This window comes from Erinaceus europaeus, chromosome 19, assembly GCF_950295315.1.
Source record: "Erinaceus europaeus chromosome 19, mEriEur2.1, whole genome shotgun sequence".
In the NCBI taxonomy this organism is placed as follows: Eukaryota; Metazoa; Chordata; class Mammalia; order Eulipotyphla; family Erinaceidae; genus Erinaceus; species Erinaceus europaeus.
This window is the reverse complement of record NC_080180.1, coordinates 23,920,300-23,935,496: the sequence shown is the minus strand read 5'-3', so window position 1 is coordinate 23,935,496 and position 15,197 is coordinate 23,920,300. Positions and strand designations below refer to the sequence as shown.

The following is a 15,197-nucleotide window of genomic DNA, read 5'->3' as shown; positions in this document are numbered from 1 at the left end:
TCCAAGAGGTCTAGTCTGTCGATCTCTTCATTCAATTCTCTTGTATCTTTATTGGTTCTCTGCTTTGTTGATCTGTCTAAGTGTGAGAGTGGGGTATTGAAGTTTCACACTATTATTGTATTACTATTGATGTATTTTTGAAATTCTTTCAGTAAGTGCTTGACGTATTTAGATGGTCCCTCATTGGGTGCATATATGTTAATAATTGTTAAGTCTTGGCTGATTGATCCTCTAATCATTATGTAATGTCCTTGCCTATCTTTTATTACTTTATTTAATTTAAAATCTATCATGTCTGAGATGAGAATGGCTGTTCCTGCCCTTTTTTGTGGTCCGTTAGCCTGTATGATAGTTTTCCACCCTTTCACTTTAAGTCTGTGTTTATCTTGTTGTGACAGATGGGATTCTTGCAAGCAGCATATGGTTGGGTTATGTTTTCTGATCCATCCCCCCACCCTGTGCCTTTTGATGGATGAGTTTAAGCCATTGACATTTATTGATATTATGGATTTTATGTATTGTAGTGCCATTGTTCAAAAAAAATTTTTTTGTTTGCTCTGATATATTGCAAGTATTATAGTGATGTTCTTGTTTATAAGAGGTCTTTTAGAACCTCTTTCAGGGCCGATTTGGTGATGGTTGCCTCCTTTAACTGTTGTTTGTCTAAGAAGGTTTTGATCCCTCCATCTAGTTTGAATGAAAGTCTGGCAGGATATATTATACTTGGTTGAAACCCTTTTTCATTCAGGGCTCGATAGATATCTTGCCATTCTCTTCTGGCTTTTAGAGTTTGAGTGGAGAAGTCTGCAGATAATCTTATGGGTTTTCCCTTATATGTGACTTTTTGTTTCTCTCTGGCAGCCTTTAGGATCCTTTCTTTATCCTTACTTCTTCTCATTGTGACTATGATGTGTCTTGGTGTCTTCAGGTCTGGGCTGATTCTGTTTGGTACTCTCTGGGCCTCTTGAATCTTGATGTCCTTTCTGTTATTCAGGTCTGGATAGTTTTCTTCTATTATTTCCTCTAGAATGTTTGCTTCCCCTTCTCTTTCTTCCTCAGGCAGGCCAATTATACGAATGTTACTTCTTTTGAGATCATCCCATGTCTCTGTTGTTGTTTTCAGTGTCTCTCAATCTCTTTTTAAGCTCTTTCACCTCTTAGTTTTCTCTAACTCATCCTCTGTCTGACTAATTCTGTTTTCTGCTTCTGTTAGTCTGCTTTCCCTTGCCTTAGCTTCTTTCTTCATTACAGCTATTTCAGCTTTCAGTTCTCTAATTGCCTCAAGATAATCAGTATTTTCCTTGGGGGTCTCAACTGTGGTTTCCCTAATACTGCCATTCTTTTCATCCAATGTTGTTTTCATTTCTGTGGTTAATAAGTTTATTATTGCTTGCATACTTTTCTTATCTATGGTTACTTCTGGCTAATTTGTAGTTTCTTCTGGGCTCTTGTCTTCATTCATTGGAGTAGCAGTTTTATTTGTTTTTGATCTACCCTTTTTTTTGATTTATGTGTTTCTTTTTTATGCTCTGTTGTTCCTCAGTTGTTGTGTCTTGAGTACAAGCAACACTGTACTAAATACCTTTATGATAATTGCACTCACCAACCTCAGGAATTTCAGTAGCAACTGAAGCAAGTATTGAAGCAGTTTAATCACTACCAGTTAGCCAAACAACTTCTCCAGTCCGTGAATAAATAGTAACCAAATCCCAGTGAAGAAGAAAGAGAAAAGAAAGAAGGGATAGCAAGAATAGACAGTTATGCAAATCTACTATCCACTGTATATTCTAGGGGTAACAAGTGGGTAAAGCGAAGTAGAGTAGAGATACACACATAGAGAGTCCACTCTGAGTCAGATTTCTTCCCCAAAATAATTCACAAATTCAGAAAGGCAAAGAAGGAATGAAGAAGTGTATGACAAGATAAAAAAAAAAAAAGAAAAAAGAAACAAAAGAGAGAAAATAGAAAAGATAAGAAAAAGAGCTGTAATTAAAGAGCAGTGAAAAGAAAGCTTTTTTTTGATTACTTTAATTTTAATTTTATTTAATTTAATTTTTTTAATTAGCTAGGAGGAGGAGGAAGGGGAGAGTCTGTAGAGGAGGTAGGAGTAACGAGACAAGTTCCTCCCACAATAGATAAGATGCCCACTACCCTAGCAATGAAAGATACCCTAAGATTTAATTCTGATCAACCTAAAGGGGGGGAAGATATATGCCTTTATATAATATTAATAATAAAATAGAGCAGGGTAAAAAAAACCCTGTCCCAGATTACCTCAAACCTCGTGATCAGAGGCAGCTGATTGTTAAGAAAGAGAAAAAAAAAACTAAAAAAAAAAACACCCTCAGGACTAGAGAAGGATAGCTGAAATAGACAGTTATGCAAATCTACTATCCACTGTATATTCTAGGGGTAGCTAAAAGAGGAAGGGAAGTTGAGCAGAGATACTGGCAGTGAGAGTCCACTCCGAGTCAGAATTCTTCCCCAAAATAATTCCCAAATGTGTATCAGTGAATTCAAAAAAGCACACTGTTTGGTGGTGTGGGGAATGGGGCCTGTGGCTTTGGAAGCTGTAGGATTAAGGAAGAAAGGATGACAAGAATGAGAAAAAGAAAAAAAAAGAAAGAAAAATAAAAAGATAAGAAAAAGAACAGTCATAAAAGAGTGGTGAAAGGAAAGAGTTTTTATTTATTTATTTTTAATTATTTAGTTAGCTATGCGGGGTGAGGTGGGGAGGGTTGGCTACTTAGAAAGGAAAAAGGCCAGAGGTTTCAGAAGGGTATAGACTTAGAATGAATGATTCTCCCTGGTGGGACAGGAATCTTGGTAATGAAAGAAGCTCAGCAGGGGAGCCTGCTAGGAGCTGGTCCCCAGGGACTGGTTATGGGGGGGGGGGGCAGAGGTATGCTTAATAATTTAAAAGAAAAAAATTTTGTCCCCTTTTTTTCTATTCTATTTTTTAACCCAAATTAAGTTATAGTCATCTCCTTGGTGTCACTGCTAGGACCCTTATTGACTGGCCTACTAAAGGCAGAAAATCCTACCGTTTCCAGAAGATGTGGTCAGAGCTCAAACCACTAGCAGCTTCTCAGTCCGCCATCTTCCGGGACTCTTTGTTTTTCTCTTGCAGCCTTCAGGATCCTTTCTTTATCCTTATTCCTGTTCATTCTAAATATGATGTGTCTTGGTGTCTTTAAGTCTGGGTTAATTCTGTTTGGGACTCTCTGGGCTTCTTGAATCTTTATGTCTTTGATGTTGTCTAGACTAGAGAAGTTTTCAGCTATTATGGCCTAAAGAATGCTTTCTTCCTCTCCCTCTCTTTCTTCCTCTGGTAAGCCAATAATGTGTATATTGTTTCTTTTGAAGTCATCCTATAGGACTGTGTTTTTGTTTTCAGTATCTCTTAATCTCTTTGTGAGATCTGTTACTTCTTTTTTAGTTGTCTCTAATTCGTCTTCAGTCTTGCTAATTCTGTCTTCAGCTTCATTGATTCTATTCTCTCTCCCCTCTACTGTTTTCTGGAGTTCATCTATTTTGTTACCCTGTTCTGATACTGTTTTATGTTGCTTATCTAGTTGTGTTCTTAGCTCAGCTATTTCAGCTTTCAGCTCTCTAATAACCTTGAGATAATTAGTATTTTTTTCCAGAGTCTCATTTGTTGTTTCTGTATTTTTTTTTTTTTTGCCTCCAGGGTTATTGCTGGGCCTCGGTGCCTGCACTACAAATCCACTGCTCCTGGGGGCTATTTATTCCCCATTTTGTTGCCCTTGTTGTGCCTGTTGTAGTTGTTATTGTTGTCATTGTTGGGTAGGACAGAGAGAAATGGAGAGAGGAGGGGAAGACAAAGGGGGAGAGAAAGACACCTGCAGACCTGCTTCACCGCTTGCGAAGTGACCTCCTGCAGGTGGGGAGCCGGGGGCTCGAACCGGGATCTTTATGCCGGTCCCTGCGCTTTGCGCCACATGCGCTTAACCCACTGCGCCACCGCCCGACTCCCTTTCTGTATTTTTAATGACAAGTCTTTCAAACTTTTTACTCACTCCTATGATTATTTCCTTAGCTAGTGTTTGGATGTTGGCCTCATTATTTTGTGCTTCACCTTTTGGGGGGCTTTTAGCTGGACTCTTGTCCTGGTTCATTTCTCTAATATTTCTTCTTGTTGTTTAAACCATTCTATATAGTATGTTATGAGTTCCCTCTTTCAGTACTTTTAAAATTACTGATCACTGTTGCCTAGATTGACTTGTGTCTAAGTAAGGTAATTAAAGGGTTCACAGTGGTGGAAGGTGGAAGTTAATAGTTGTTTCAATAGTATTTTTTCCCTGATTTGGAGCTCAGTGGCTTAAAAGACTTTTTTGCTTTTTCTTCCCTGTAGGCTATGGGAGCCTGAGGACTTTTAAACTATAAGTAGGCTTCTTAGTTTAATCACTGACTCCTGACCAAGAGATAAAGCAGGGTGTGGCAGAGATAATCCAGTGGTTATGCAAAGAGACTTTCACAGCCCCACTGCTATGCCACTGAGGTACAAGTCTTCTCCTGAGTTTCCTGGTTAGTACTCTGTCCCTTGGTGTCCCTCCCTGCGATTGCTCCAGATTCTTAGGGCAGTAGCAATGGAGACTGAGAGTTGCACTTGGTGAGTCTCTCCTCCCTTCACCCATCCCCTTGTTGGTGGAACAGATTGGAGGTGGTATCTCAACTGACAAACTGTTACCAGCCACTTAATCTCCTCCCTGGGCTCCACTCTGTCCACTAGCCACAAGGATTTGCACTTACTGGTGATTTGGTGGGTTCCTGAAGTCGTTCTAGTCCTGTCTTGTTGCAGCCCCAGGTGGTCTCCTTTGGTATTCCTAGTTGATCTGGGAGAGTAGAGGAGAGAAACAGATCTCAATTTTTTTTTTTTTTAAAGAAATATCAACAGAAATAGTATGGGGTCAGCAAAGGAGAAATAGTGAGGGACCCAAAGGAAATGTAAGGTGTTGTCTTACTTCAGGTGGTATTTTGGTTTGGAAGATGATAAGTAGATAAAAAAAAAACTATTCTAGTGTATTATGCTCTATTAAATGTTAGTAATAGGAAATGTTATCAGGAACAGATTTCTGACCTTTGGTGTGATGTTTTTATCCTTTCTGTATAGTTGCTTCTTAATTAACACAGCAGATCGAATTATCAGAGTGTATGATGGCAGAGAAATCTTAACCTGTGGAAGAGATGGAGAGCCTGAACCCATGCAGAAATTACAGGATTTGGTAAATCGGTATGTGTCACAACAGGAATATGTGATAATTCATGGGCTAGATTCCAGTTCTCCTGAGCACTTTTTTTTTTTTTCTCCTGCCTTCGAGGCCTTCACTGGGTCTTTGTACCTGTGTGATTCCACCACTTCTGGTGGACCCTTTGCTTTATTTTTTCCAGATAGAGGAAGAGAGACAAAGTGGGGAAAGAGGAGAGACACCACAGCACTGCTCCACCACTTGTAAAGGACGTTTTCTCTCTTTGTGCTGCTTCCCATATGTCAGCTGCGAATTGGGACCTAAGTCCTCAGACCTGGTGCAGTGTGCACCCCAGTGGGCCAGCTATCACCCAGTTCTACCCCTGGGTACTTTCTTTGTCCCTTAGGACCCCATGGAAGAAATGTTGTTTCTCTGGGGATGGGGAGTACATAGTGGCGGGTTCAGCCCGGCAGCATGCCCTGTACATCTGGGAGAAGAGCATTGGCAACCTGGTAAAGATTCTCCACGGCACAAGAGGAGAACTTCTGCTGGACGTTGCTGTGAGTAGAGTGGGCAGTTACTGCTGTTACTTACATTGTGCAGAAAACCTTCAGTCTGTTCTTAGAACATCTTTTTCTTTTCTTCATTAACATTTAGTGGCATCCTGTTCGGCCCATCATAGCATCCATCTCTAGTGGTGTGGTATCAATCTGGGCTCAGAATCAAGTAGTAAGTATTTTTCTGGTTTAATTGCTTTAAGACTAGAAAGCTAAGGTGATACTGTTTTCTTTTGTATGTGATTCTTACTACTTTGTTAAGTTTCATGCGTCTAGATTTCTGTTTTTTGATGGAAAGATTTGGTACAAAGACAATTTCTACATTGTCTTTATACCAATTTTTTTTTCTTTTTTTTAAATTTTTATTTTTTTTTAAATTTTTTTATTAAGAAAGGATTAATGAACAAAAACATAAGGTAGGAGGGGTACAACTTCACACAATTCCCACCACCCAATCCCCATAACCCACCACCTCCCATGATAGCTTTCCCATTCTCTAGCCCTCTGGGAGCATGGACCCAGGGTCGTTGAGGGTTGCAGAAGGTAGAAGGTCTGGCTTCTGTAATTGCTTCCCCGCTGAACATGGGCGTTGACTGGTCGGTCCATACTCCCAGTCTGCCTCTCTCTTTCCGTAGTAAGGTGTGCCTCTGGGGAAGCTGAGCTCCAGGACACATTGGTGGGGTCTTCAATCCAGGGAAGCCTGGCCAGCATCCTGGTGGCATCTGGAACCTGGTGATTGAAAAGAGAGTTAACATATGAAGCCAAACAATTTGTTGAGCAATCATGGATCCCAAGCTTGGAATAGTGGAGAGGAAGTGTTAGGGGGATACTCACTGCAAACTCTAGTGTACTTCTGCTTTCAGGAATATATTTTGCAGTAGTTTACGGATACGTGTGAACATAAGCTCTCTCTCACAGAAACTGGTGTATATCTAGGTTATGGGACTTTGTTAGAAAGTGAACCACCTGAGATGAAATTAGAGTGTACTATAAAAAGAAAGGTCTCACCCGAGCAATGAAGCTGAAGGGTTGTCATTCCACACGTGAAGTCTCTGGACACAGTCTGAGGTGAAGCATGTTGAGGTGGCAATCGTTGCGTTGGTTAGGTTGTGATCGGCGGATGCAGTATTATTTGGTTTGGATTGGGAGATGCATACGGGAAAGTGGGCCCTATCCAAGGGTTCCAGGACTGGGGGAAGACTGGGGCTCTATAGTGGAGATGTGAGGTTCCTGCTGTCTTAGGGTTCAAAAAGACAATCGATAGTTAATGTTATCATCACATTATTTGTTAATTGGGTTAACTTTGAAAAGTCCCTTTGTTATGGTTTGCTGTACAGTATCCAGTATCCTGTATATAGCTGTGCTATTGGATGCTTCTAATCTACTTGGTCTAGGCTTTTGAGAGAGTCCGCATATCAAATACATAGCCTATATATTAAAAAGATTCAGTTTGTCTTTTGAGAAACTTTGAGACATACAATCGATTTCCCCCCTCATATTAATTAACTACTGATTTATATGTCTACATTTTGCTAGGAGTGTACATAAACACCATTCCCACCACCAAAGGACTGTGACCCATCCCTCCCGCCCACTCCCACCCCCCACTGGCCCAGGAAGCTGCATGTCTACCCCTCACCACTGGGTTTTTACTTTGGTGCCCTACTTACAATTTGATCAGGTCCTGCTTTTAGTTTCCCTTTCAGATCTTCTTAGCTTCTGTTGATGAGTGGGATCATCCCATACTCATCTTTATCTTTCTAACTTAGTTCACTTAACATAATTCCTTCTAGCTCTGTCCAAGATGGGTCAGAGAACCAAATTTTTTTTTTTATCTTTATTTACTGAATAGAAACTGCCAGAAATGAGGAGGAGGGGGAGAGAGAGAGGGAGTTAGAGACACCTGCAGCTCTGCTTCACTACTTGTGAAGCTTTCCTCCTAAAGCTGGGGACCTTGACCTGGGTCCTTGTACATTGTAACATGTGTGCTCAGCCAGGTGTGCCACCAGCTGCCCCCCCTTTAGAAAGTCTAGTGTATTTTTCACATTTTCAGCTCAGTGCCCATTACACATCTTGACTTTGTCTTGTCCATCTTTATATTTGTGATGGATGTATTCATAAGAAAATTTAACACTCTACATCAAACTTGCATCTTAAAAAGATTAAAGAAGATAATGGAGAAATGACTTATTAACTTGCAAGGTTTAACATAAAAATCTTTTAAATTTTTTTTTTTATTTACCACAGTAATATTTAGCCGTGGCTTATGGTTGTGCGGGGGATTGAACCTGGGACTTTGGAGACTCAGGCATGAGAATTTGTTTGCATAACTATTATGCTATATACTCCTGCCCATAGAAGTCCCTTAAGACGGTGTGTGTGTGTGTTTGTGCGTGTGCGTGTGTGTATTTTTTTAACCGGAGCACTGCTCAGCTTTGGGTGATGGTGATACAGGGCATATAACTGGGATCTTGGAGTCTCAGGCATAAGATGTCTTTGCAAAACCATTATGCTATCTAGTCCTGCCCCCTTAAGACAGTAACACACATGAATACTTAATTTTTATTATCCCCCAAATTTGATCTTAGAATTCTCAGTCTCTTATGTTCAAATCTTTCATTTGTATCACTAATGTCTAGATTTATTTCCTCTTGTAAGTAGTGTCATTTGTTTGTGGTTTAGGAAAATTGGAGTGCATTTGCACCGGATTTCAAAGAGTTGGATGAAAATGTAGAATATGAGGAAAGAGAATCAGAATTTGATATTGAAGATGAAGATAAGAGTGAACCTGAGCAGACAGGTAATATTTTTCTTTTTATATATATATTTACTCCCTTTTGTTGCCCTTGTTGTTCTGTTGTTGTAGTTATTATTGTTGTTGTTGTTGGATAAGACAGAGAGAAATGGAGAGAGGAGGGGAAGACAGAGGGGGAGAGAAAGATAGACACATGCAGATCTGTTTCACCACTTGTGAAGCGACTCCCCTGCAGGTGGGGACTTGGGGCTCGAACCCAGGTCCTTGCACATTGTAACACGTGCGCTCAACTAGGTGCGCCACCACCCGTTCCCAATATTTTCAACTGAAGATAGTGTTTCCTATTGGGGAAAAAAAAAAAAGATCAGTATTTCTTTTTTTAGTGTTGAAAATTAACCTTAGTACTTACAAGTTTCTTTTTAAACATGTAATTATTTTTAATTTTAAAAATATTTAAAGACATTTAGCCAGAGCACTGCTCAGCATTGGCTTCTGGTTGGGGGGAGGGTGGACCTTGTACTTTGGAGCCTCAGGCATATGAGAGTATCTTTGTATAACATTATGCTATCTCCCCCACTCTTGTTTCTGTTTTTTAACTAGAGCACTGCTCCAGTCAGGTTAATGGTGGTATTGAACCTGGGACTTCTGTGCTTCAAGTATGAAAATCTGTTTTGTTGTAGATGGTGCTAACTCCCCAATTTGACAGTGTTCTGAGAATCTTTATTTGACCGTTCTTGACTAAAACCTTACTTAGGTATTATGAAGGTTCAGGCACCTCTTACCATTTAGTTTCCTGATTATCTTATAATCATTAAAGTAGGCTATACACATAGCATTACAAAGCACCTACATGTACTGGGTACTCCATTGGTATTGTTACTTCTTTAAGTTTTTTAACTTTATTTTATGTAATAGGACAAAGAGAAATTTAGAGGGAAGGGAAATATAGAGGGAGAGAGGCAGAGAAACACATACACCACTGCTTAACTGCTTGTGAAGCTGTTCCCCTGTAGGTGGAGACTGGAGGACTTGAACCCTAGTCCTTGTACACTGTGTAATGTGTACACTTAACCAGGTATGCCACGGCCTGGTCTCCAAATACTTCTTCTCTAAACTGGAATTTCTTCTTCTGTACAATAGAAGGAATAAAGACCTGACACTTAGGGCTTTGGGGAATAAATGTGATAATTCATTTTATCATGTGGGCTCAACCAGGTACACCACCACCTGGCCCCCAAATACATGGAAAGCACTTAGTCTAGTACCTCCGCCATGAGCCAGTCATGCGCTGTTTTCTGTCATGGTGGTAATCATGTTCATTGCTATTTTTTTATTTAATTTTTTTCTTTAATCATCGCTAAGGATACCACTGGGGCTTGGTGCCAGCACACTATGAATCCATTGGACAGGGAGAAATTGAGGGGGGTGGAGAGAGAGACCTGTAGACTTGCTTCACTGCTTGTGAAGTGTTTGAACTGCAAGCACTACTTTTTTTTTTTTTCCCCAACCAGAACACTGCTCAGCTCTGGCTTATGGTGGTGTGGGGGATTGAACCTGGGTCTTTGGAGTCTCAGACTTGAGAGTCTCTGCATAACCTTTATGCTATCTGCCCCCACGGTACTTCTTTTTTTAATTAAAAATTTTTATTTACTTGTTGCCATCACTGGGGCTTCACCACTCTAGAATGACTTTTTCATATGGAGAGACAGAGACAAAGAGGCAGAGAAAGTGAAAGATACCACAGCACCAAAAGTTTCCTTCAGTTCAGTGTGGATCAGACCAGAACCTGGGGAGGGGCACATGGCAAGTGAGCTATTTTGCTGGCCTGATACTTTTTTTTTCTTTTTTTTTTTTTAAAGACAGATCATTAATTGTTTATTATTATATAGCTTTTGATTGTGATCAGTACAGGTTTGCAGGACTTTGATTTTTCAAGTTACCCTTTTCCCTTCAGAGTGATATGTGAACATTAGTCAGTGCTTAGGTGGTTGCTTCTAGCAAGCCTTTTTTTTTTTAAAAAAAATTTACTTATTTTCCCTTTTTGTTGCCCTTGTTGTTTTTTTTATTATTGTAATTATTATTGTTGTTATTGATGTCTTCGTTGTTGGATAGGACAGAGAGAAATGGAGATAGGAGAGGAAGACAGAGGGGGGAGAGAAAGACAGACACCTGCTTCACTGCTTGTGAAGCGACACCCCTGCAGGTGGGGAGCCAGGGGCTTGAACTGGGATCCTTAATGCTGGTCCTTGTGCTTCGCACCACCTGCGCTTAACTGCTGCGCTACCACCCGACTCCCTTTAGCAAGTCTTTTGTTTCATTTATTTTGGTTGCTAAGTAAGGATTATCTGGGAGGTTCAAAATCATGATTCTTCTGTGAGCTGTTCTAATCTTGGCTTTACCAGCAGATGGGCTTACACCCAAAATAAGACTAGCTTCTTGTCTACTCATTTTATGTTCAAATCCTCCTTTGTAGTAGGACAAAAGAATAGGAGTTGAAATCTTCTTTGCAGTTTCTGTGATTACTTGTTCTAGATGTCTCCAAATCTGAAATGCATAGCGACCTGCAAATGCAAGTGTTGCAACACCCAGTCCAACAGCTATCACACTTTGTGCCAGGCACCAGTTGATGTCTGAGTCCACCTGTCTGTTCACGGGTGGCGAGTACACAGTGCAACGAAGCCCCTCTCCTGAGGGTCGGTCATGACAGGGCAGCCGGCGAGTTGCAGCACCGCTGGCCTGATACTTTTTTTTAGGTTTTATTTATTATAGAGAAAGAATACCAGAGGTCACTGTAGCACATAGAATGTCAGGGATTGAATTCAGGATCTCATGCTTGAGAGTCCATTAATTTATTCACAGCACCATCACCCATTGTTGCTTTTCTTCCTTTCTTTCTTTTTTTCCTTTTTTGCCTCCAGGGTTATCACTGGGCGCTGGGGTTTGGACAGAGAGAAGTTGAGAGAGATGGGAAGAGAGAGAAAGACACCTATAGACCTGTTTCACTGCTTACAAAGCAACCCTCCTACAGATGGGGAGCCAGGGGCTTGAACCGGGATCCTTGCATGGGTCCTTGTGCTGTGCACTATGTGCACTTAAGGTGATACACCACAGCCCAGCCCTGTTACTTTTATTTATCTTCTGTTCTTTCTTCTTCTTCTGTTTTTTTCTTTTCTTTCTTTTTTTTTAAATTTATTTTTAATTGATTTATTTTTTTTAATTGGGGAATTATTGTTTTACATTCAACAGTAAGTACAATAGTTTGTACATGCATAACATTCCCCAGTTTCCCATATAACAATACAACTCCCGCTAGGTCCTCTGAATCCTTCTTGGACCTGTATTCTACCCACCCACCCACCCACCCCAGAGTCTTTTACTTTGGTGCAATACGCCAATTCCATTTCAGGTTCTACTTCTGTTTTCTTTTCTGATTTTGTTTTTCAACTTCTGCCTGAGAGTGAGATCATCCCATATTCATCCTTCTTTTTCTCACTTATTTCACTCAACATGATTTTTTCAAGGGCCATCCAAGATCGGCTGAAAATGGTGAAGTCCCCATTTTTTATAGCTAAGTAGTATTCCATTGTGTATATATACCACAACTTGCTCAGCCACTCATCTGTTGTTGGACACCTGGGTGGCTTCCAGGTTTTGGCTATTACAAATTGTGCTGCCAAGAACATATGTGTACATAGATCTTTTTGGATGGGTGTGTTGGGTTCCTTAGGATATATCCCCAGGAGAGGAATTGCAGGATCATAGGGTAGGTCCATGTCTAGCCTTCTGAGAGTTCTCCAGACTATTCTCCACAGAGGTTGGACCAATTTACATTCCCACCAGCAGTGCAGGAGGGTTCCTTTGACCCCACAACCTCTCCAGTATTTGCTACTGTTACCTTTTCTGATGGTATGACATTCTCACAGGAGTGAAGTGGTATCTCATTGTTGTCTTTATTTGCATTTCTCTGACAATCAGAGACTTGGAGCATTTTTTCATGTGTGTGTCGGCCTTTTGGATCTCTTCTGTGGTGAATATTCTGTCCATGTCCTCCCCCTATTTTTGGATGGGGTTATTTGTTGTCTTGTTGTTGAGTTTGGCAAGCTCTTTATATATGTTGGTTATTATATGGTCTTCTTATTTTTATTTGATAGAGATAGCCAGAAATTGAGAAGAGGAGATAGAGAGGGAGAGTAAGAGATACCTGCAGCACTGCTTCCCGCTGAAGGTGGGAATATTTCTTATTTTTTGTTCTTCTAAATAGGAAGTTCCTTGAGAACAAAGATTTAATTTTTTTTTATATATATAATTTATTTCTTTATTGGGGAATTAATGTTTTACATTCAACAGTAAATACAATAGTTTGTACATGCATAACATTCCCCAGATTCCCATTTAACAATACAACCCCCACTATGTCATTCATCATCTTTCATGGACCTGTATTCTCCCCACCCACTCATCCACCCCAGAGTCTTTTACTTTGGTGTAATACTCCAATTCCATTTCAGGTTTGACTTGTGTTTAATTTAATTTTTTAACCCAGATGTCTAACATGTGGCTTTATGTCTAGTGAGGTTTTTGTGTGTGATATTTCATATGCTCCAGTGACATTGATCACTGAGTAATTCATGCCATATTTAATGTTAGATAGCTTATATGCTTAAAATTTTTTTTTATCTTTATTTTGTTTGATAGAAACAGCCAGAAATTAAGAGGGAAGGGGGTGATAGAGAGGGAGAGAGTCAGAGAGATGCCTGCAACACTACTTCACCACTTGCAAAGCTTTCTCCTGCAGGTGGGGACCAGGAACTTGAAGCCGGGTCCTTGTGCACTATAATGTGTGCACTCTACCAGGTGCGCCACCACCTGGCCCCGATAGCTTATATGTTTTAATGTCATAGCAACACAGAGGATATAGGACATTCTGGATTGTACTGGTGCCACTGAGTTATGTTCTGTGAAACCTCACACATCCACTGAAGTTGTTTCTCTTTCCCATCTCCTTAGCACATTGCGTATGCCCTCACTGTAGCACTTACTGTACTGGATTGAAATGATCAGTTTGTTTTTGTCTCCTCAGTTAGACTGTGACGCTTTTACTCTGCTTTTCCAGTCCCAGCTTCACTCAGTTACTGCTTTAACGTGTGAACATTCAGCTTGTTTATTGAATGATTAACCAAAATAAACTGCTTAGCCTCCTGCCTTCATTTCTCCTGAGTTTCAGTTTATGAAAGTCATTAAGCTGCAAGTAAAAAAGTAATCTTCTTTATTCTTTTCTTTTTTTTTTTTTTAATTTTTTATTTAGGAAAGGATTAATGAACAAAACCATGAGGTAGGAGGGGTACAACTCCACACAATTCCCACCACCCAATCTCCATAACCCACCCCCTCCCATGATAGCTTTCCCATTCTCTAGCCCTCTGGGAGCATGGACCCAGGGTCGTTGAGGGTTGCAGAAGGTAGAAGGTCTGGCTTCTGTAATTGCTTCCCCGTTGAACATGGGCGTTGACTGGTCGGTCCATACTCCCAGTCAGCTTCTCTCTTTCCCTAGTAAGGTATGTCTCTGGGGAAGCTGAGCTCCAGGACACATTGGTGGGGTCTTCAATCCAGGGAAGCCTGGCCAGCACCCTGGTGGCATCTGGAACCTGGTGATTGAAAAGAGAGTTAACATACGAAGCCAAACAATTTGTTGAGCAATCATGGATCCCAAGCTTGGAATAGTGGAGAGGAAGTGTTAGGGAGGTACTCACTGCAAACTCTAGTGCACTTCTGCTTTCAGGAATATATTTTGCAGTAGTTTACGGATACGTGTGAACATAAGCTCTCTCTCACAGAAACTGGTGTATATCTAGGTTATAGGACTTTGTTAGAAAGTGAACCACCTGAGATGAAATTAGAGTGTACTATAAAAGGAAAGGTCTCACCCGAGTAATGAAGCTGAAGGGTTGTCATTCCACACGTGAAGTCTCTGGACACAGTCTGAGGTGAAGCATGTTGAGGTGGCAATCGTTGCGTTGGTTAGGTTGTGATCGGCGGATGCAATATTATTTGGTATGGATTGGGAGAGGCATACGGGAAAGTGGGCCCTATCCAAGGGTTCCAGGACTGGGGAAAGTAGAGGCTCTATAGTGGAGATGTGAATTTATTTATTTATGAGAATGATAAGAGGAGAGAAAGAACCAGACATCACTCTGGTACATGAGCTGCCAGGGATTGAACTCGGGACCTCATGGTTGAGAACCCAGTGCTTTATCCATTGCACCACCTCCTGGACCACGCAGTCTTCTTTTTCTCATACCTCTGCTGTGCTTCTGAAATGCAGGTGCTGATGCCGCTGAGGATGAAGAGGTAGATGTCACCAGTGTGGACCCCATTGCTGCTTTTTGTAGTAGGTGAGCACTGTCAGGGCTAGTTCTAGTCTCTGGTATCAGACCTTTTCAGTTCCTTGAGCTGTCTCGCCTTTAAGAGTTCAAGAAGACAACTCTTTAGTGTGCAGAAATCCCTCCCTCCTCCTTTTGTAGAAAATCTTCAGAAACTAAAATGGTTTACTTATGCCATTTGTTTTTACTATAGAATTTTTGTTAATTATATTGTTTCATTTCCTTTTACTTTTCTTGGCTTTCTTAAAGTTTTAGATTCATACCTGTCACTTATAAGTAGTGTAGGTGAATCTGC

The 15,197-nt window shown here is 40.6% G+C and overlaps 1 protein-coding gene across 5 annotated transcripts in view; it reads left to right on the top strand.

The window, feature by feature from the left end:
- RBBP5 (RB binding protein 5, histone lysine methyltransferase complex subunit) overlaps nt 1-15,197 on the top strand; it is a 49,553-nt gene that overhangs the window by 24,533 nt on the left and 9,823 nt on the right. For all 5 annotated transcript variants that reach the window (XM_060178692.1, XM_060178693.1, XM_060178690.1 and 2 more), the window contains 5 exons: nt 5,135-5,254; nt 5,617-5,770; nt 5,868-5,939; nt 8,450-8,567; nt 14,845-14,914. In XM_060178692.1, the coding sequence (XP_060034675.1) occupies nt 5,135-5,254; nt 5,617-5,770; nt 5,868-5,939; nt 8,450-8,567; nt 14,845-14,914 (534 nt within the window). The remainder of the gene's footprint in view (nt 1-5,134; nt 5,255-5,616; nt 5,771-5,867; nt 5,940-8,449; nt 8,568-14,844; nt 14,915-15,197) is intronic.